The 18,867-nt window shown below is 40.3% G+C and overlaps 6 protein-coding genes and 3 non-coding genes across 11 annotated transcripts in view; 6 read left to right on the top strand and 3 right to left on the bottom strand.

Annotated features, from left to right (window-relative positions):
* LOC128259566 (uncharacterized) overlaps positions 1–6,185 on the bottom strand; it is a 35,155-nt gene extending 28,970 nt beyond the window's left edge. The window contains exon 1 of the mRNA XM_052992049.1: positions 6,120–6,185. Within this exon, the coding sequence (XP_052848009.1) occupies positions 6,120–6,185 (66 nt within the window). The remainder of the gene's footprint in view (positions 1–6,119) is intronic.
* LOC128259507 (uncharacterized) overlaps positions 1–7,196 on the bottom strand; it is a 50,150-nt gene extending 42,954 nt beyond the window's left edge. Inside the window, exon 1 of the mRNA XM_052991906.1 lies at positions 6,533–7,196. Within this exon, the coding sequence (XP_052847866.1) occupies positions 6,533–6,578 (46 nt within the window). The 5' untranslated portion in view covers positions 6,579–7,196. The remainder of the gene's footprint in view (positions 1–6,532) is intronic.
* LOC128259510 (dynein axonemal intermediate chain 4) overlaps positions 1–13,320 on the top strand; it is a 41,960-nt gene extending 28,640 nt beyond the window's left edge. The window contains exons 1-5 of one of the 2 annotated variants that reach the window (XM_052991908.1): positions 9,910–10,223; positions 10,695–12,136; positions 12,316–12,531; positions 12,592–12,831; positions 13,284–13,320. In XM_052991908.1, coding sequence (XP_052847868.1) covers positions 10,041–10,223; positions 10,695–12,136; positions 12,316–12,531; positions 12,592–12,808 — 2,058 coding nt within the window. In that variant the 5' untranslated portion in view covers positions 9,910–10,040 and the 3' untranslated portion in view covers positions 12,809–12,831; positions 13,284–13,320. Of the gene's footprint in view, positions 1–9,909; positions 10,224–10,694; positions 12,137–12,315; positions 12,532–12,591; positions 12,832–13,283 lie in introns of those variants that run through there. The other variant, XM_052991909.1, reaches the window with a different exon arrangement.
* A 71-nt stretch (positions 13,321–13,391) lies between these two features.
* LOC128259207 (ras-related protein Rab-34) lies at positions 13,392–14,971 on the top strand. Its single transcript, XM_052991454.1, has 6 exons — positions 13,392–13,861; positions 13,920–14,021; positions 14,081–14,145; positions 14,302–14,435; positions 14,486–14,711; positions 14,770–14,971. The coding sequence occupies exons 1-6, from the start codon at positions 13,470–13,472 to the stop codon at positions 14,826–14,828; spliced, it is 978 nt and encodes a 325-aa protein (XP_052847414.1). The 5' UTR covers positions 13,392–13,469; the 3' UTR covers positions 14,829–14,971.
* Positions 14,972–15,296: 325 nt separating this feature from the next.
* Positions 15,297–16,836, top strand: LOC128259258 (60S ribosomal protein L23a). The gene is made up of 3 exons (XM_052991544.1): positions 15,297–15,444; positions 15,808–16,223; positions 16,288–16,836. Exons 1-3 carry the CDS (start codon positions 15,414–15,416, stop codon positions 16,675–16,677), a joined length of 837 nt encoding a protein of 278 aa, XP_052847504.1. The 5' UTR covers positions 15,297–15,413; the 3' UTR covers positions 16,678–16,836.
* Positions 16,837–17,060: 224 nt separating this feature from the next.
* On the top strand, positions 17,061–17,160 carry LOC128259614 (small nucleolar RNA Me28S-Am2634). Its single transcript, XR_008268066.1, has one exon. It is a non-coding gene; the product is annotated as a small nucleolar RNA Me28S-Am2634 (small nucleolar RNA).
* A 107-nt stretch (positions 17,161–17,267) lies between these two features.
* LOC128259257 (splicing factor C9orf78 homolog) lies at positions 17,268–18,852 on the bottom strand. 2 transcript variants are annotated; one of them, XM_052991543.1, is made up of 3 exons: positions 18,741–18,852; positions 17,980–18,593; positions 17,268–17,925 (listed from the first exon to the last, which is right to left on the bottom strand). In XM_052991543.1, exons 2-3 carry the CDS (start codon positions 18,437–18,439, stop codon positions 17,771–17,773), a joined length of 615 nt encoding a protein of 204 aa, XP_052847503.1. In that variant the 5' UTR covers positions 18,440–18,593; positions 18,741–18,852; the 3' UTR covers positions 17,268–17,770. The 2 variants fall into 2 exon arrangements, with proteins under 2 accessions (XP_052847503.1, XP_052847502.1); XM_052991542.1 differs by having other exon boundaries at positions 18,650–18,842.
* Positions 17,296–17,396, top strand: LOC128259615 (small nucleolar RNA Me28S-Am2634). Its single transcript, XR_008268067.1, has one exon. It is a non-coding gene; the product is annotated as a small nucleolar RNA Me28S-Am2634 (small nucleolar RNA).
* LOC128259613 (small nucleolar RNA Me28S-Am2634) lies at positions 17,527–17,624 on the top strand. Its single transcript, XR_008268065.1, has one exon. It is a non-coding gene; the product is annotated as a small nucleolar RNA Me28S-Am2634 (small nucleolar RNA).
* Positions 18,853–18,867: the final 15 nt, after the last annotated feature.

Below are 18,867 nucleotides of genomic sequence, written 5' to 3'. Positions count from 1 at the left end.
TGCCTTCCTGCAAAAGACTTCCTCTTCCTGCTTTCTTTCATGCAAATCACAATTTGTGGAATTCCATAATTTGTTTGTAATTTGCAGGGTGAGTGTGTATGGTAGCCCCTGAAAATGACATTATATCTCAGCCGTATCGCACACACCTGCACACCAAAGGAAACATTCGGCTTTGAATCCTGCTGCGACTCCTGCTGGAAGTCAATTTACGGCCCATCCCCAGAGGTTGAGTAACCGACCTGGTGCCAAACGGCACTTAAATGAAGTACACGCGCCAGAAAGTCTATATCATGGTTGTGCCCCAGGAATACTCGCATGTGTGGACCTAAAATCAATAGCGCTTCAATTGCCTACTTTTTTAGGGCTTCCCCGAGCCACTCCAAGTAAACCTATCATTTTGTCAATTAAATTATAAAAATTACCAGAGGAAGTGGATACTTTGCTTTACACATTTTTGAGAAGAAAAAAATATCATATGATATGGCTCTTAAATTAGAATTAAATTTATTAAAAACAGGGCTTCTATACTCTTATGTGTTTAACTTTATTTTTAAGCTTTAGTTAACTAAGAATCAGATTAGTTTGATTGACTACATTTACATATCTAAAACTTAAGCTTAATCTCTGATTTTTTAAATTAAATTACATAAAATGGTCCTTTAAGAAAAATGTATTTTTTGTAAGATTTTTTTAGCTACGTTTACATTTTTAAAATGTAATCAGGATAATAACTACCTAAATTACTTGAAACTGTCCTTTAAGGTAATTAAATAGTCCTCAGAAATAGGTATTTTTTTTTAAATAAGTTTTAGTTTCTTGGGGTACCACATCAACTACATTAACAAATATAAAAAATTGCCATCCAGCTAATAAAGTGGCCTTCGCTGGGCTCTTTTTAGCCATTATTGTTTGACAACACTGACAGAAAACTCCCAGGCCCAGACAGAGTGGGAAGATACCCATTTCAGGGAAGTGGAATGGGGGGAAACAACTTCAGCACGTGCTGTCAGCAGAAAGACAGGCGGAGGGACAAACCAGAAACAGACGGAGAATGAGTCTGGTGTGGTGTGGTGTGGTGTGGCAAAAAAAAGGGGACGCAGTCTCTCTTTCTTCGACTGCCCCCGATTCCACTACCCATCCTGGTTACCTTCACCTTGGCTGCAATTAATTCTGGTAACATAATCTTCACTTACAACTTTATATGACACTAAATCAGTGCAAAGTGGGAGCTAAAATTGGGGAAAGGGGCCAGTGCCAGGGCCAGGGAATCGGTCTGTCGGTCGGTTGAGCATGTGCGTTGTTGTGGGCGTTCCCAGAGGCGGCTTTACAAGCCCCAATTATGGGCTCACACACACGAAATTCAACGCTTTCGGAGCCCGAATTTAATTAGTTCCATTTAAAGCGCAAGAGATACAAAAACACGACCGCCGAACAAAATGCGAATGCCCAGCGAGCATTCTTTCCGCATATTTGCACGCCAGCCGATAATTATCGCTGGAAATTCGGTCAGAGGTTGACCCACCCTCCACACTCCAAAAAGTCATCCGCTTCATCTTGTTCATCTGCATGTAAGACTGAGACCTGAGACCTGAGACCCTCGAAATCCACCTGATATATAGTGTACAATCGTTCATATAGTAAAAGCACTTGCAGATGCAAAGAGATGAAGGGGCGTGATCTGCTGCACGCACACTGCCCATTTCATTTTCACTTTGCCCAGCAGGGAGGCAGCAAAAGATAACAGATTATATAGTATCGTAATTCCACATGAGGGAATCGGGGGGCTATATGACGGTTCCATGTGACTGCCAGACGATTACGTGATTTCTCGAACGCTCATATGCTCATGCATGCCATTCGGACACTTTGTGGGGCACAATGAATGTTTATAAGATTTACTTTTGTCATTCAACAGAGAAATAAAAAAATCGCTTATTATGCACTTGCAGCCGAAATGTCATACCATAAAATATGAATAAATTATTGTGGGGGCTTATGAGCACGAGACAGATATTATCCGTACCTGAAGATCTTATTTGGATTTTTGTTGTGTTTGTATATTGTACCTTCATTGGTCTGTTTGTAAAAATTAAAGACTTACACTTAAAAAGTCATTCTTTTGTAGAAAATCACAACTTTAAGTTGAACTTTTGAACTTGTATAATTAGCTTCATACATTTTCCTAAAATAATTTATACTTCCCTTAATTTTATATATCGCCTCAAACTCAAAACCAAAATGTAAGTACTGAAACATATAATCCTATTGCAGGAAATCACAACATAAGTTTATTTTTGTATAATATTGAGCTTTTACTATTCACCTTCATTTCTTAGAACCCGCACCTCTTTTCCTAACACAATTTCTACATTCCTAAATTTTCACTATCTACTCAAACCCCGCTGGCAGGCGTGAAATTTGGGATGAGTTCGTTTAATAAATTCCTCAAAATAGTTATTCCCAGTTCTGGCAATTTCCTAAAGTCATTAGCAATTGGAAATGGTAATGGCTATGGAAGTACCACTCGCGACGAGTGCAAGTGAAATCCGTTGAAATGCATCCCCGACCCGACCGGACAATTCACAATGGCCTGTGGGAAGTTGAAAGTGGGAAGTTGGATGTGGGGAGTTTAGCGTGAGGAGTGGAGGCAACGCCTCATGCCGAGCGCTTAACTTTTCGACATGTTTCACATGTGATGAAGATTAAGTAGAAAATAATTACAAGCTGGGCCATAACCGCAGCTAAAGCTGTGTGTGCGATCGCGATCATATCGGATCGGATGAGGATCGGAACGGAACGGATCGGATCGGATCGGGATGGCTGGCGGTAATTACATAAACGGCGATGTCAGTGCGGTGACAGGACGGCGTCATCGAAGCTCAGGGAATCTGGATTGTGGATTCTGGAACTCCATCCATCCATCCATCCATCCGTCCATCCGACTCCCAGCCAGTCGAAGTCGAAGTCGATCATCAATCGTGCGAACTTTCCAGAGGGCCCCGCCCCCTCGAAACGCGGATATCATTGCAGTCGAGGGCACCACACCACGAACTATAGTATATATAGTATATACCTGTTTTTAGAGCCAGACCGCGATTGCAAAAGAAACCAACCAGCCGAAAATAAAAGGGCCAAATCAGCGTGTAAGATGCCGGGTCGGTTGGACCTCTTCTGGGGCCATAAATTTTAAAGTAATTTTCTCTTAGCCCCAAATAATTTATGGGAAAATATTAAGCTGCCCCAAATACTCACGAGTGCGGAGATCCTTACCTAACAGACTACTAAAAACTACTTTCGGGGTCGAAAACAAACCCAAATAGAGTAATTAAATAAGAGGTTAGACTGTTAGACATGTTTACTGGGATAATCCTGGCTGATAGTTTCGTTTTTTTTTTAAATCGAACTGGTTGAGTTATGGTCATGGGTATCCTTAAGGTTCAGGTCACGATTATCTGCATACGCAGCCGGCAATAATAATCTCAAAATTGGCGCACTTAAGCGCGAGGATGAGGATCCCTCGGCAGGCGTAATTTGAAAGTTATTTTGTTGCCGTTGCGGTGAAATTATTGAGCAATATGCTGATCTGTAAAATCATAAATAAAAATATTTGTACTTGACCGCAAAAGGCCTGGGATTCAGACTCGTACTGCGATTCGCCTGCACTCGCTCCATCTTCATCTTCGACTCATCTCCTCCCTCTGACAACTTTTATGTTATTAGGTGAGAGACTCGCTTTCGGGGTCCAAATCGAAGCTCGACGGATGAATCGCCATCCTGGACTCCGGATCGAGAGACTCCGCCCGCGGCTTAACGATTGATAAAGTCTTTTTATTTACAAGCTGATAATGATGGTGTAGGTGCAGCTTTTGGCATTGCGACGGTTTTTCATGTAATTTATGAGCAATTTGCAGACGATTTTCGAGGCTCCACTGCTCACGGAATGTGAGGGGTGAAGAGCGGGGGGACTGACCCAAAGATCTGTGGCTAAGGGAGCGATACGGGAAAAGAGTGGGGAGACCGTTTAAGTGAAAGATCTACAAATGGAATTTATGGGAATTAAGCCACTTATGAAATATAGTGTCCTAAAAATATAGAGAGAGTGAAGAGCCAGACTAACAGAAATTTCTATAAGCACCTTTTGAAGTGTTCCTAAGAATATCTGGTGAAACTTATACAAAATTTAAATTTTTTACAAAGTAAAGTGTCTTTGTTTTATTTAATTAAGAAAACATAAAATATTTATGCTCTGTGACTTGTGCCTCAATAATCAAACAATCTTGTAACCCTTCACTGATCAAAAAATCAAGTAGTAAAAAAATATCTGACTATTGAATTCAAAATTGTATACCACAATGTAAATTAAAAATTATTATGTTAAAATATAAGTATTAGCGAGAAAAATGTTAGCTCTAAAATAGATCCTATTTGATTTAGAAGCATAAAATAGAATTTTTTAATCACAAACTTTTTAATATCCAATTGAAAGGGAATAGGGTTTGAGTCCCTAAAGATGATTATTTGAATAGAGGAAAAATTAAAGGAAGAGAACAAACGCTTTGCTAACTCTACAAAAAATCGGAAACCACACTTTATGGTAATTTAAATTATTCCACCTTGCTTTTAATCTTAAGTTTCAGAATCTCTAGCCTGTTTACCATTCCAATCCCATCGAGCACGCTTTAACCAAGCTGACCGAAAACTATTTTGTAATATTGATAACCATCTCGATGGAGAATGGGGCCTGGCCTGGGCCATTAAAGTGTCACAACAAAACGTTGAACTCATTTTTTGATATGGCACTGGGCCACAGAAAACCATAAAACAGGCAACTTGATGGGGAGTTTCAAAGGGAACGGACAAAAAACAGAAGACCCTAGACACGAACTAATAACACGAATGCCTAAATGGACGAAATAGCCAAAAGTGTCAACTGCAGAAAGGGGAAGAGTCGAGCTGTGTGGGTAAGCCGATTATGGGCCACGACTTTTGGGAACGGAACGCACATAAAAATGTCTCTGGCGGAGATCTCCCCGGAATCGTGTTAAGCGTGCTCCAAGGTTCTGGAGATGGGCACCCCCACTACTGCCACTTTTATATGGCTTATGGCTGTTGTGGTGTGGATGTCATGTCTCTGTTTTTATTGTTTGTGTTTGTGTCGCTGCTGATGATTGTCATTAACATCAAATTACCACAAGTCAAAGTCATGTTCTTTAAAATAAAACGCCAGAACTAAGATCGCAGGCCCCTTCTTCCCTCAACTCAACTCAACTCAGTTCAGCTCAGCTCAGACAGATAGTCGGCGGCACTTAGTTGGAAAGTTATGGAGCAGAATTGAAATGGGAGAACCACAACAAGAGATTCGCTGGCGCAACCACAAAAATGTGGGGAAAAAGGGTAAAGAATTCCTTGGATTTTGATGGAGATGCTGGCTATCGGTTACAGCTTGTTGACCATTAAGACAAATCTGTTATGACACCTGACTTAAGGTTTTTAAAAGGGGGTGGATAAAGCAGGGAGTATATGTAAGGGCTTTGAAATACAAAAAGCCCGAAAATAAAAAATACAAATTCTTAAATCTAAACTTATATATCTTTAAAAATTCAAAAACAAAATAAAATGAACTAACAATTTTAATCAGTAATGAATAAATTTTTTAACAAAATACATTATTACAGGGATAAAATAATAATACGTAAGCTGAAAACTATATATCTTGAAATACGCTTAAAATAATTTTACCTTAAATAATAATATAAAATTAATATATTGGCGTTATTATTTATTTTTTTTATAACGATATAAGCTAAATAATGTAAGGAAATATGATCACAGAAAAAAAAAAAATAATTCAACGAAATATTATCATAGTTATAAAAAAAACATATATACAAAGCGAAAACCTTAAATTCAACAAAAGCCCTTGAAAGCCCAAAAATCTTGATCAAACTAATCTTGAATCTCCAAAATCTTCTTTCCTCCAACACAAGGGTTTATTCTTTAAGCTAGTATCCCAACCTTTGTGAGATATTATCTGCGATACGGTGATCTGCATAATTATGCTAAACACATTAAATTCATTCATAAATCTTTTTCGCAAGCATCATTCACAAAGAGAACACCTCGGTGAGAATTTTGATAATGCGATATGAGCTATTATTCATGTCCCGCAGAGCTCGCGCTCTCATTTGTATTTGTCCAAGTCTTTTGTGGGTGATAAAACCCAGCTGCGGTTATTTATGAGACGGGGACACTTGCGATCTTGGGCAAGGGAATCGGAATCGGAATCGGAATCACCAAAATAAAATCAATAAAACCAGTCGATGGTGGCCACAACCAGACCGAAACGGAATCAGAAATAATTTTTTTAAATGCAAATTATGCAGATGAGACGAAACTTAGTGTGAGGCCAGTCGAAATATTCAAGTTTGGTTTGAAAACGAAATTCACCTGCCCGGCGAAATCATATTTCTTCTTGCCCAATCCTATTATATGGAGGCGTAGGAGGCGTGGCTTTGTGAACACTTGGACTTACTGCTTGAGGAGCTGCTCGATCGCTGAAGACGCTTCCAAAACAACATTTTTTTTCTTGAGAAGCTGATAAGATCTGTCTGCTTATTGGTTTCGTTGTGAGAGCACGTTTGAGTCTATGCGGGTGTGGGTCTTCTATTGCGAAATGCTGTTAACGTTTGACACCCAAAGCATTAATTATTTTCGCCACTGATTTGCATAAATTTCGAATCACTCACTGAGGAACTGAGTAAGTTCCCCAGTTTCTAGCACACGCGTCACAAATTCAAACGATGGTGAAGGTAACGCGGTCGAAAGGCAACTGCAGTTGTTCAAGTTGTGGCGACAAATTGAGACATTAACACCCGGCTTCTGAAGAAAGTTATGTATATGGAGCGATTTCGATTTGTTTTTGTCACTATAACAGGTAAATGGGTACGGCGTACTGGGTGCCCAGCTGGAGTGTCAGGTGTCAACGGAGAGGTGTGCTCAATTAGCTACCCGGTTTTCTGCACTTCCGTTAAGCGCTTTTCACACCCCTTCCTCGAGCGCACGAACTCGGACTTCTGGCCCGCTCGACGGTTAATTAACGAATAAAAAGTCGCTTTTTTTCTGTTACGAAAAAAATCTCCAAGCTCGGCTTAAGCGTTGCTTCGCCGCTGCCGCCGTCGCTTCTTCCACGCTCCGTAAATAAAAATGAAAAAGAAAATATGTTACACCAAAACACAGGGGCGTCGCAGTCGGCGGCTCAGTCGACGGCGATGTCGGCGTTGCCCAGCGCACATTGGGGCCAGTGGGGACATAAAGCAGGTGTAAAAACCGATACGAACGAGCGACATATACGTATACGCTTATGAAAAAGCATATGCAAGATCGAGATAATCTAGTGGATGGAGAGCCAAGTTTTATGCGTTTTCAGGGTGTGGACACAATTAGATGTTCGTAAAAAACGAACGTTTTAGTTTACCGGCTTGAGTTTGAGTCGGTTTTTGACAGGGTGTTAAACCTGTCATAACCGCCTAGAATTTATGTGGCAGCAAACTATTAATTATTTCACAATCACTTGGTAAACATCGTAACTTAACTTGTTTACATGGTGACAAGGGAATAAAATTAATGTTACAAAATGGAGCTTATATACATTATCTTTATGCAGTGCAAAGTTTTTTTTAGGTGATCTGGTTTTTTTAAATCCAAATATCCAAATTGACTGTAATTAATGACAATACTTTACTGGAAAAAAACTTTCGATGTGGGTCGTTTTAGTTCGTTTTAAATATCTGTGATAAAAGATAACTTTTGATTCAATTATTTTATTTTAAGAAGGTGCTAAAAGCTGTTTAAAATAAATGTGTTTGGCTAACATTGTTTTTTTGAATTGATTTGAATATTTTTTTGGCACCTTTTTAATGTATGTCGTCTTTATAAGTTTTAAATATCTATGGTTAAATCTAATATATACTTTAAATATTTTTTAAAGTTTTCTCGAGTTCTTTGATTTTAAATTTTTTGTCAGACTCAGGACACTTGTCTTTTGAATTGATTTAATTATTTTTTGGCACCTTTTTAATGTTTTTCCTTTTTATAAGTTTTAAATTTGTAGGGTACATCTAACCTTTGTTTCAATTATTTAGTAAGGAATACTTAAAGCTGTGTAAAATTAATTTATTTGCCTAAAGCTTACACTTGTTTTGTGAGTTGATTTTAATATTTGATTTTGGACAGGTTAATTCAGTGTGGACTGCGAAGTTGCTGCCGACGTCGACGTCGCAGCTGGCGTTGCGTTGGTGGCGGTTCAGTGAATTTCACGGACTGTAGTTGTTGTTGTTTTTGTGACTGCTCCAAAAAGTGTAACAGCAACAACAATTACAACAACAGCAACATTAACTAACCAGCAGCAATAACAATGACTAGTGATCGTTGGCTCGTGCAGAGTTCATAATGCACGCAACCTGCAAGACAGCCGTCTATTGTCTTTAGCCTTTCTTGAATATGTATTTTTTTTGTAAGTTTTAGCTATTTTTCATTGCCTGCACATTTATTGCTTAACGCTTTGATGCGTTGACGGTTCCTGCTGCGGCTCAAGCTGCCTTAGCTCGTTCTTCTTGGCCATCATTTGCCCGGTTGCCCCTCCATTTGACATATTGCACTTGGCTATCTCCTCACTTTGGGCCTTATTCCTTCGTTTTCCATCTCCTCTTCCTCTTTTGCTGCCTGTTCATTAAGCGAATCAGCGTAGCGAAGCATAAAGCCAAATTAACATAAACAACTTCTTTTCGACTTCTACTCTATCTGCACAGAAAACAATACAATCTATAAGCTCAATTTCATTTTATCTTTTTTAGTAAAATATTAATAATATTTGACCTCAACTAATTTCATTGTTTTTTTATTGTATGCATTCAATTTTAAAAAATGGCTTTGCAAAAAAATGTCATGCGAGAGGATCGAACAACAACTTAACTTTTAAGCTAATGAATTGGAACTAATATATAAAACTAGTAGTAGTAGTTGTATATATATTTTTATCTGGATTGGCACTTAACTATAAACTTAATATTAATTTTTAAAATAAAATATACAGAGTTTTCTTAATAAGGACATTTAAAAAAGTTTTTGATTTAATTTTGTTCTTTATTTAATTGTTTTTTTTTAGATATTTAGGGTTATTTTTTTTTCTTAGTTAATCTAAAGTTGGATTTTTATATGGGCAAAGTTGGTAAATAAAAATTAATCTTTAAATATTATTTTCCAAAGTGAACTAATTTTATTTCTCTGCACTATATGGCTTACCACTAGCAATCGCACATATGGTTAAGTGCTACCTCCTCTCCAGCTCATCTTTCGGCCATTGTCGGGCTATGTGGCGGAATTAAAGACCCTTTACTCTCCTATTCTTCTATTGCCGCCATCGCACCGGCAAATTGCTTTTGGTACGCGTCTAATTGGAATACGAATTTCATTTGTTGATAGTTTGTAGATTGTACTTTGTAGTTGCTTGTTATTGTTGCAGCTGGTTTTTCTTTTCTCCGGTTCGGGAGTTTTTCTTGTGACAGGTCACAGCACCAACTGTCGATGATTTGTTTTCTTTTTTTGTTGAAACTTTCCACTTAAAGTTGGAATTCACAATGAATTGCATAGAAAAGGCTCTAAATACTCTACTTATTAGATCTTTCAGACTTAGAAATGACCTACGATCGTTTATCCAATTAATTTTGTAACTCTGCTTTCTTAAATGTATTTCCCAACTAGAGCAAACCGAACACAATCACTCTGCCTTTGCATTTCCTCCTTCTAGCTATGCATGATTTAAAATATGTGTTATAAATATTTATGGATGCAAAGAGAGCAGTCGTGTGTAAGACTGTTAATGGAATTCCATGTTGTAACTTGAAGCACCCGCCAATGCAACTGGCTCGTGGTAGTTATAGCACCCATATACTATTGTGTTGCCATGTTTGCAATGCCCGCAATAAACAAGTTGAGGAAACTTCGGCACGCGCTATTTTTTATTTGCTTTTTATTTAAGAAAAATGTCGCGACCTTTGAGAAAGGATTACCGCACTGCGGATTTCGAGCAGCTCAGTAAGATGATCAAGGATCATCCGCTGATGAAGGCTCCTGAAACGGAGCAGCAACAGTTGCAGAAGCTACGTACGCCGGAGTATCGAACAAAGTGTGTGATGAGGGCTTCTCTAGATGACATTGCTTTGGGGGTGAGTTTTTGCAATATGCCTAACTTTAAGAATTATTACCCAAAATGGGAATAAGCAATGAGACTACTTTATATTTTGAACCTAAAAACGACCTAAGTCTATGTATAAATGTAATGAAAATGTTTAACATTTATACTATGTATAAACGAAATGTCGGAAATATAAAAATCTTAGGTATAATATTTTTAAATATTAATTAAAAAGAGTGATAAAAAAAGGGTTTTAAAATTTTTAATTTAAACAATAGGTTACATAATAAAAACATTTTTATTTCAATTCAAGGTATAGATAAACGGCATTTTATTCAAAAATTATTTCCATTATTAACCGTTTTGAATTTCCTTAAAAAAAAACTAAAACTATTAACCATAAAGGTATGATTTTGAGTATAATTAAGTAACCTAAATCAAGTAATAAGTTTTGTGAGTGTAGATTTAAACCCACTCCCATTTATCGCCTTCCTATTTTTAGATCAATCTCTACAAGCTGCAGCTGGACAAACCGATGTCACCCACCTTAGAGGAACCCGATTACTTGAAGGAGCAGGCTCCAACCGCCCGTTCCGCCGCCTCCGCTCGTCCTCCGGCCACGCCCTTTATCAAGGTTCTCCTCCGTAAGACGCCCATTGTGGTTTTGTTCGAGAGACGCAGCATGACCGCCTTGGCGGACACGGAGGAGGGTCGTCAGGTGATGGAGGATAACAGGAAGTACGAGGAACTCCTCTCGGGAATTGACAAAACCCGCAGAACCGTGGATGCGGACACTCAAACCATGACGGCGCTGATGAAATCAAGACTGGTGAACACCGAACGGCTGACCACTGCCCAGATGGGTTCCTACGTGTCCAATTTCGAGATGTACGACACCTACACTGACCTGGAAAAGTCCACCACGAGTGTTCAGGTTCAGGGTGAGAAAAAGATGGAGATAACAACCTATCACGTAGGCGGAGTGGATCAGTTTGTGGCCATTAATGGCCTTCCAGGTTTTCGCCTTGCACTCATGTTGACCATGCGCATCCTGGCCAGCAATGTGTTCGAGCCACAACAGCGACGCTATAGGAATATGGCATTACCGGATCCATTGGCCGAGGATGTGAAGTTCAAGTACCGATTGGGACTGCTGTGGAAACTGAGTCCGCCTTTATCGAATGCCAAGGTTCATCAGGCAGTGAGCGACGTGAGTTTTTGTCCCAGTAATGGTGACATAATGGCGGTGGCCTATGGTGTCTATAGCCATGGCAAGGTGGGCAAGCTGCCAAAATCCGGGTGGGTTTACGTGTGGAACATTAAGAACCCAGTGAACCCCGAAAGACGTTACGACTACCAAGTGGCCGTGGTCACCGTGGAGTTTTCACCCACACAACCTCAACTGTTAGCCATTGGACTTCATAATGGAGGCGTTGAAGTGCGGGATATTTCTGGCCAGGATCTGCCACCACTGGCCATATCTCAGCGTTCATCTTCGCCCCATTTTGAGCCAGTCACCGCCATCAAATGGATCTATTTTGAGGGCGATGTTGGATCCAGGAACGCCCACATCACACCCTTTTTGGCCACTTCGCAGGCGGGAGCTGTGACTAAGTATAGGCTTATAAATAGTCCCAATTTGCTGGGATTCGAGCAGCAGCGTTTACAAAGGGCGGAGGGCGAGCTGGAGGGAATTCCCATCGAGCGACAGCCACCTGCGGCCTCACTTTTGGCCAACAGGCACCCGCAATGTCTGGAGATTGTTCTCGATCCTGTGCAGGCGGACATATACTATGTGCTGACCGACGAGGGAACACTCTACAAGTGCTCAACGAACTACCCACTGCAGCATCTGGAGCTGAGACAAGTGCACGATGGCCCAGCCGCCTGCATGGAGTTCTCGCCGTGGTCTCCCAGAATGTACCTCACCTGCGGGAGTGACTGGTGAGGATTACCATTCAGTTAAAAAGATTTTTACCAGAAAATAGGAGTTATATTATAAAAATTGACGAATATGTGTTATCTTTGAAAGTCCTTCTATAATGAACTTTAAGGATTTGTTCAATCACACTATCAATCACACTATCATTAGTTACTTATATCACTCTCCACATTTTTAACAGGTGCATTCGAATTTGGTTGGCAGGAATCCTGCTGCCCATAGTCACTCTCCAGCACCACCTTTCTCCGGTGCACTGCGCCCGCTGGAGCCGCACACACTCCACAATCCTGGTTTCGCTCAGCCGCAGTACTGTGGACATCTGGGATCTGCGTAACAGCACCATGAAACCGGTGTCCTCCACCATAATCGATGCTGATATTTTCTACACCACCTTTAAGTGAGAGATCCTTTTAAGTCATCTTTATATAACATTTGCTAGTAAGGATTCGTGTTGTAGGTTCACCCACTGCGGTCGTTCGCTGGCCGTGGGAAATGAGGCTGGCAATCTGTTGATGCTGTCCTTTGAGGACATGCCCTTCCCCCCGCACTTCCAGTACAAGCAGCTAAAAAGAGCCATCTTCAAGGCGCTGTCCATGCAACCAGATCTTCGCAAGCAGGTGAAAAGCGTTGGATACTTTGGCTATCCCGGAGGCAAGAAACAAACAAGAGCTTGAGAATAAGTTAATCAGTATAACAGGTAAATGGAAATGATGAAGAATACGTTTTTATGAATATTCAAAATAAATATTTGAAACAATTAAATGGAAGAATTTACTGGTGAGTGTAGAGGGACATAAATAATTTAAGCCTTTACGAGTAAGAAAAGTATCAAGGTGCTTAAATTTGACTCACACAACTAAAGTTTTTTGTGAATTTAATTTAAAGATCAAAGAAACATTTGATTTTTTAAAATACAAATTGAGAAAGTCTGTTATGTTTTAAATAGAAATCACATTTTCTTAAAACTGAATAGTAGGATTCAATTTAAAACTAACAAATACAACCTAAACTATCCTTGTGAAACTTCGTTGTGTTGTGAGACCTAAATATTACGAGTTGTTACCTTACTCTCCAATACTTTTTAGCAGAAAAAGAGATTTTAGTATATATATATATATATATATATGTTGATTTTTACTGCTCTTCTAGCCACAACTGCTTACTTGATATAGCCGCAATGCCAGCCAACATTAAAGCTCAACTTAACTGACACCTTGAGGCCTTTTCCTATCGGAACTAACTCACACCCAAGCGGGTCTTATCAATACCTGCATTTACAATGCAAAACACGACAAAAGGGGTATACAATAAGGTAGCTCCCAGCACCTTGAGCATATGATAGCCACCAAGTTCAAGCCACCGACGACGCCGACAAAGTTTGTGGTTTGCGGCGCAAAGGGAAAGGCAAAGGCGATTACGACGACGTGGCTGACTTTCCCAGTTTTTAGTGCTCGTTTAGTTGATATATCGACGTTCGCCATGCCTCATCTACTGCGGCAGAACCTGCTGTTGCCCACTCCGCCCACGGTGGTCATGCACGATCCTCGCACCCACTTGCGGCACCTGCCCCCCGCCTACAGTCCCGCCCAAACTCCTCTGAGTCGCGAACGGGACTTTGCCCCCCAGGTGCGCTATCACCTGGAGTCGCCACGTAAGCCCAAGTTTCGTCCCAGCAAGGTCATATTTGTGGGCGATTGTGCCGTGGGCAAGACAGCCATCGTCAATCGGTGGGTACATCATAAACGATTTTATTAAATTTAATTAACTTATCCTATATTTTTGCAGGTTTTGCTACGACAAGTTTCAGTCGAACTACAAAGCCACCATTGGCGTGGACTTTGAGTTGGAAAACTTTAGCATTCTGGGTCACAACTATAGTCTAGAAATGTGGGTTTATTTCATTAGGATATGTAATCAATTTTATTATGAATATATTACATTTTTAGGTGGGACACAGCTGGTCAAGAGCGGTTTAAATGTATAGCTGGAGCTTATTATCGCAATGCAAGTGGTAAATATGAAATTAAATTAAAAGCATTTTAATATTTGGTAAAGATGACATTAAATTAAAAGCTATTAAGTATATGAAATTAAATCTATAGAATTAAAGATTTTGTACAAGCCTTTTTGATATAATATTTGTTTCTATTTTTCCTTTAAATTTAAGTGATAGTGGTAACCTATGACATGTCGAAGCGTGACACCCTGGAGTCAGCGAAAAAGTGGCTCCACAGCGCACTTAACTACAATACCAGTCAAAAACCTCTGATCTTTTTAGTGGGCACAAAAGCAGATCTCTTGGTAAATTTATTTGGTTAACGAAGAATTAAAATAATGAATTTAATAATCAGACGAAGGAGGAGTTTGTACGCATTGAGCGAGTGGCGGGAGTGGTAGCAGCTGAACTTCAAGCCGAATACTGGTCCGTCTCAGCGCGTTCTGGTTTCAAGGTCACGGAATTCTTTCAACGGATTGCTGGTCTAGCTTTTGAAGAAGCTGTAAAGCTGGAAATTAAATCAGTTAACAATAAACCAAAGGAACAAGCGACTCAGGCATCAGTTAAATCGCAAACATTTGGTAAGCGTTTTTGTCGATTTTTATAAATAACGTTCGTATTAAAACAGATAAATTACAGATTTACGTAGCTTTTTTAGCAGTCGCTTTTCGCCTAAAAAAAATGGTTGTGCTTGCTAGCCCGGAAATTTTATAATTTCATAAGTTATTTTATAATTTAAGGTAAACACAAGGCGTTACTTACTTAACTCAAGTAAAAAAAACATATTTCAATTACGTTTATATTAAGGTTTACAAATACATACAATTTCATAAACATTTGATTTTAGCAACAAATAATACAGTATCTAATAAAATTGTTTGAATAAAAGTTAAGTTAAAAGTTATTAAATATAGCCCAGTACTTTTACTCGACTTCATATTGCGATTGAAAAAATAACAATTATTTAAATGTGCTAAATGACTCTGTACAATATCAATGACCTGATTTAAGCTTTTCTAAATTCACTTTTTAAAAAAATAACGTATTTTTAAAAATTGCCAAAAGAGCTGCCATACATTTTTTTCAGCTGTGTTGCGCGCACACAATGTCAAGATAACTACCCACTCAACACTGTTAAGTTAATGAAGAGTGCTGTTAAGCGCACCAAAAGCGTTCTGTTAGCAGCGAAATTTCAACGATCTGGCCACGCTCCTGTCAAATCGGGCTTCCGCTTTTTGACAACTGCCCCTCAGTTTTCCTTTTCATTTCTTTTTCTCGTAGAAATGCCACCCAAAAAGCCAACCGAGAAATCCGGTAAGGATTTTTAATATAAAAATAAGCGTAAAATGCGTGAACTGATCAGCAAAAGCAAGCCGAAAGCAAGGGCCACAAGCGGGAAATCAAAAAAGTGCGCAATAAAGCGATTTTAAAGCAGAAATGTGTTTAAACAGTTAGTCGTATAGATTCGGCCACGTGCGGTGTGGTGTCTGTAGGATTGTTCTTGAGCGTGTGTTTGAAAGGGTAAATTTAACTAGAAGAGTGTTATATTTAAAGTCAAAGTGATGTTATCGGAGTTAGTTCAATTGTTGCCTTGCTGATCGTTCAGGTCTAACCTTACTTCGTGTTCTGGAACATGTTTACTAATTTGGTTTTGGTGGTGCTCCTCTCTGTTTACAGCCAAGCCTGGCGACAAGAAGCCAGAGCAGAAGAAGGCTGCTGCGGCTCCTGCTGCCGGCAAGAAGGAGGCTGCTCCGGCTGCCGCCAAGCCAGCGGCCGCTGCTCCCAAGAAGGCTGCTGCTCCGGCGGCCAAGAAGCCCGCCGCCGCTGCTGCCAAGAAGCCAGCGACCGCTGGAGCTGCTGCCAAGAAGCCCGCGGCCGTGAAGAAGACGGTGGCCACCAAGGCCAAGGGCAAGGATGCCAAGAAGAAGATCCTCGCCGGCAAGAAGCCCCAGTCCGTGCTGGCCAAGCTCTCAGCCAAGGCTCGTGCGGCTGCCAAGGCCAAGAAGGCTGTGAAGCCAGGCACCAAGCCCGCCAAGGGAACCGCCAAGGCCAAGGCTGTGGCTCTGGCTAACGCCAAGAAGACCCAGAAGAAGGTAAGCAAATCGTGACCACACATAGATAACCACAATTGACCTTTTACATTCCTACTCCAAACAGATCGTGAAGGGAGCCTTCGGCACTCGTGCCCGCAAGGTGCGCACCAATGTGCATTTCCGTCGGCCCACCACCCTGAAGCTGCCCAGGAGCCCCAAGTACCCCAGGAAATCGGTGCCCACCAGGAGCCGCATGGATGCCTACAACATCATCAAGTACCCGCTCACCACCGAGGCGGCCATGAAGAAGATCGAGGACAACAACACCCTGGTCTTCCTCACACACCTGCGCGCCAACAAGAACCACGTGCGTGCCGCAGTGCGCAAGCTCTACGACATCAAGGTGGCCAAGGTGAACGTGCTCATCCGCCCCGATGGCCAGAAGAAGGCCTATGTGCGCCTGGCGCGCGACTACGATGCCCTGGACATTGCCAACAAGATCGGCATCATATAAACGGTTCAACAATCTGCGGTAACGTGTGGAATGGGCATCGCGTTCTACATGTTATATGTAGAGTCTTTTCTATTAACAAAATATTGCTAAGCTGACACGGTAGAGCGAGGATGAACGTTTCAAAGTTGTCTGGGTATAATAAAACCACTCAAAAACTAAGTGTGGGTTTTCCATTTTGGGTGGGCTTTGACATCTCTTTCAGTTGCTTTTTCTTTTAGGTAAGACTCTTCAGACTCTAAAATTTTTAAAGGTGAGTTTTATCACTCGTAATTGTCAAACCTTTTGCTAACATTATTCTCCTTTCTTGCAGCCAATCTTGAAATATAATGAAGTTTGATTTCCAATAAAATAGGTAATTATAATTTTAATTTATACAAATAAAGTAAATCTACGAAACTGATGATATTTCGAGTAGGAATCTCATTGAGCTTCAGTCATTCGTTGCTTTGATATCAATTTTAATCTCTTACTGACAATAATTTATTTTGATAAATATATCGCATTTTTTAAGTTTTTAATTGATCAAAATGGTTTATTTCAGGTGTTCCAACAACTTATCTGGATCTTGGGCTATTGCTTACAAGGTGTGTATACATTTTACTAATCCGCAATTTAAAAATAAGCTTACTCTGATGATATTTTTGGTAGGAATCTCCTTGAGCTTCAGTCATGCGTTGCTATGATATCAACTTAAATCCTTTACTGATAATTAAATTTTTAAAAACTGAGCTGTCATTAAAAGTTGGAAACTAATCCAGACTTATGTTATTTATTTTAGTAACTCCAAGACGTATCTGGATTCTAGTTTAAATTCTAACAAGGTGTGTATAAATTCATAATAAAATAATATTGCTATTTAATCTGATGATTTATTGAGTAGGAATCTCATTGAGCTTCAGTCATGCGTTGCTTTGAAATTAATTTTGTCTCCCACTGATCTTAAACCTTAAACTATTCTGATTACGTTGTGTTATAGAGACTAATTATCATTCTTCTTGTATTTTACAGAAATGGCCCACTAAACGGATATTAAATGAATTACAAAATAAAAGGGATTATATTGAAAAATGTTACTTTTTTATTACTGGCACTCTTAATATCTGCGAAATTGCTTCCTAAATTTGTCGTAATGGTAGTCATCTGTGGCTCGTTTGACTCCATTGGGATTCGTTTGATGTTGGGCGGACTTGTTGCCCTCCCTCTCCTCCCGCTTGCGTCTTTTTTGATCGCTGTTGTCCTCGATGTTGACTGGAAATAAACGTTATTGAATCTATAAATGTATGTACTGGTTTATAAACCTACATCGATTGTGCTGCATAAAGTTCACCGCCATATTGGTGGGCACAAACTGTGAGGGACCGTCCTTCTTGTTCTTGGCATCCTGCAGCAGCTTCTGCTTGGCATCTTCGGTGGCCTCTATGTTCCGGATCTTCGCCACAATGCCGAGATCTACTTCTGGAATGCCATTCAGCATTTGGTTTGACAACATCTCCTCGGATCTGTGCGAGGACGATTGCCTCAGATGGTCTGGCAGGGCGTACAGGGCGGCATCCTCGGGCGTCAGGTATTTGTTCACATCGCCATCGTCCTCCGCGGTGGCTTCTGTGCCGCCTCCCTTGCGCTTCTGCAGCTCCTGCTCGATGTACTTCATCATTTCCTCGTCCTCATCCCGCTTGTTCGTCTCCGCCGAGAACTGGGTGCCAATGCCCACGTCGTAGGCGTCGTCAGCCTCCTTCATCTTCCCCGATTTCAACTGCTGCATATTAACCAGACCTCCGGTCTTCACATTAAAGGGATCCTTGATGGCCAGCTCCTCCTCGGGGGCCACCTTTTTGCCCAGTGCTAGACCCACTAAGCTGACGCCATTGGGTCGCTGTCTCAGGCGCTGGCGTTCCTTGATCTCATCCAGGGTAAGTCTATATGGAAATTGTTGCTTAAATTTGTTAAACACATTTAATTTGTAAAGGCTTACTGCTCCTCCTGCTCTTCATCATCTGAATTCTTGCGTTGTCTTAGGTTTTTGCGACCGGATTTTTTAAAGAAAACCTTGGGCGTTTCCTCACCTTTTTTTGCTTCCGCATCACTCATGTTTTTAGTTTATAATTATATTACAATTTCAGAAATTGATGCAAATAAATACAAATTTGTTTACGTTTGGCTAGCAGTATGACCATGGCTGTGGATTTAGAA

Source organism: Drosophila gunungcola (assembly GCF_025200985.1).
Source record: "Drosophila gunungcola strain Sukarami chromosome 3L unlocalized genomic scaffold, Dgunungcola_SK_2 000005F, whole genome shotgun sequence".
Taxonomy (NCBI): Eukaryota; Metazoa; Arthropoda; class Insecta; order Diptera; family Drosophilidae; genus Drosophila; species Drosophila gunungcola.
Note: the sequence above shows the minus strand (reverse complement) of the source record. Positions and strands in the feature narration are given on the sequence as shown.

Excerpts from the sequence above, each read along its gene's own strand:
- LOC128259207 (XM_052991454.1), top strand. The coding sequence starts at position 13,470 with ATGATAGCCACCAAGTTCAAGCCACCGACGACGCCGACAAAGTTTGTG. Across the intron at positions 13,862-13,919 it reads AAGACAGCCATCGTCAATCG|GTTTTGCTACGACAAGTTTC; the intron begins GTGGGTACATCA and ends ATATTTTTGCAG. Across the intron at positions 14,436-14,485 it reads GCACAAAAGCAGATCTCTTG|ACGAAGGAGGAGTTTGTACG; the intron begins GTAAATTTATTT and ends TTTAATAATCAG.
- LOC128259258 (XM_052991544.1), top strand. The coding sequence starts at position 15,414 with ATGCCACCCAAAAAGCCAACCGAGAAATCCG. Across the intron at positions 15,445-15,807 it reads AAAGCCAACCGAGAAATCCG|CCAAGCCTGGCGACAAGAAG; the intron begins GTAAGGATTTTT and ends CTCTGTTTACAG. Across the intron at positions 16,224-16,287 it reads CCAAGAAGACCCAGAAGAAG|ATCGTGAAGGGAGCCTTCGG; the intron begins GTAAGCAAATCG and ends TACTCCAAACAG.
- LOC128259257 (XM_052991542.1), bottom strand. The coding sequence starts at position 18,765 with ATGAGTGATGCGGAAGCAAAAAAAGGTGAGGAAACGCCCAAGGTTTTC. Across the intron at positions 18,594-18,649 it reads GATGAAGAGCAGGAGGAGCA|ACTTACCCTGGATGAGATCA; the intron begins GTAAGCCTTTAC and ends ATTTCCATATAG. Across the intron at positions 17,926-17,979 it reads CTTTATGCAGCACAATCGAT|TCAACATCGAGGACAACAGC; the intron begins GTAGGTTTATAA and ends GTTTATTTCCAG.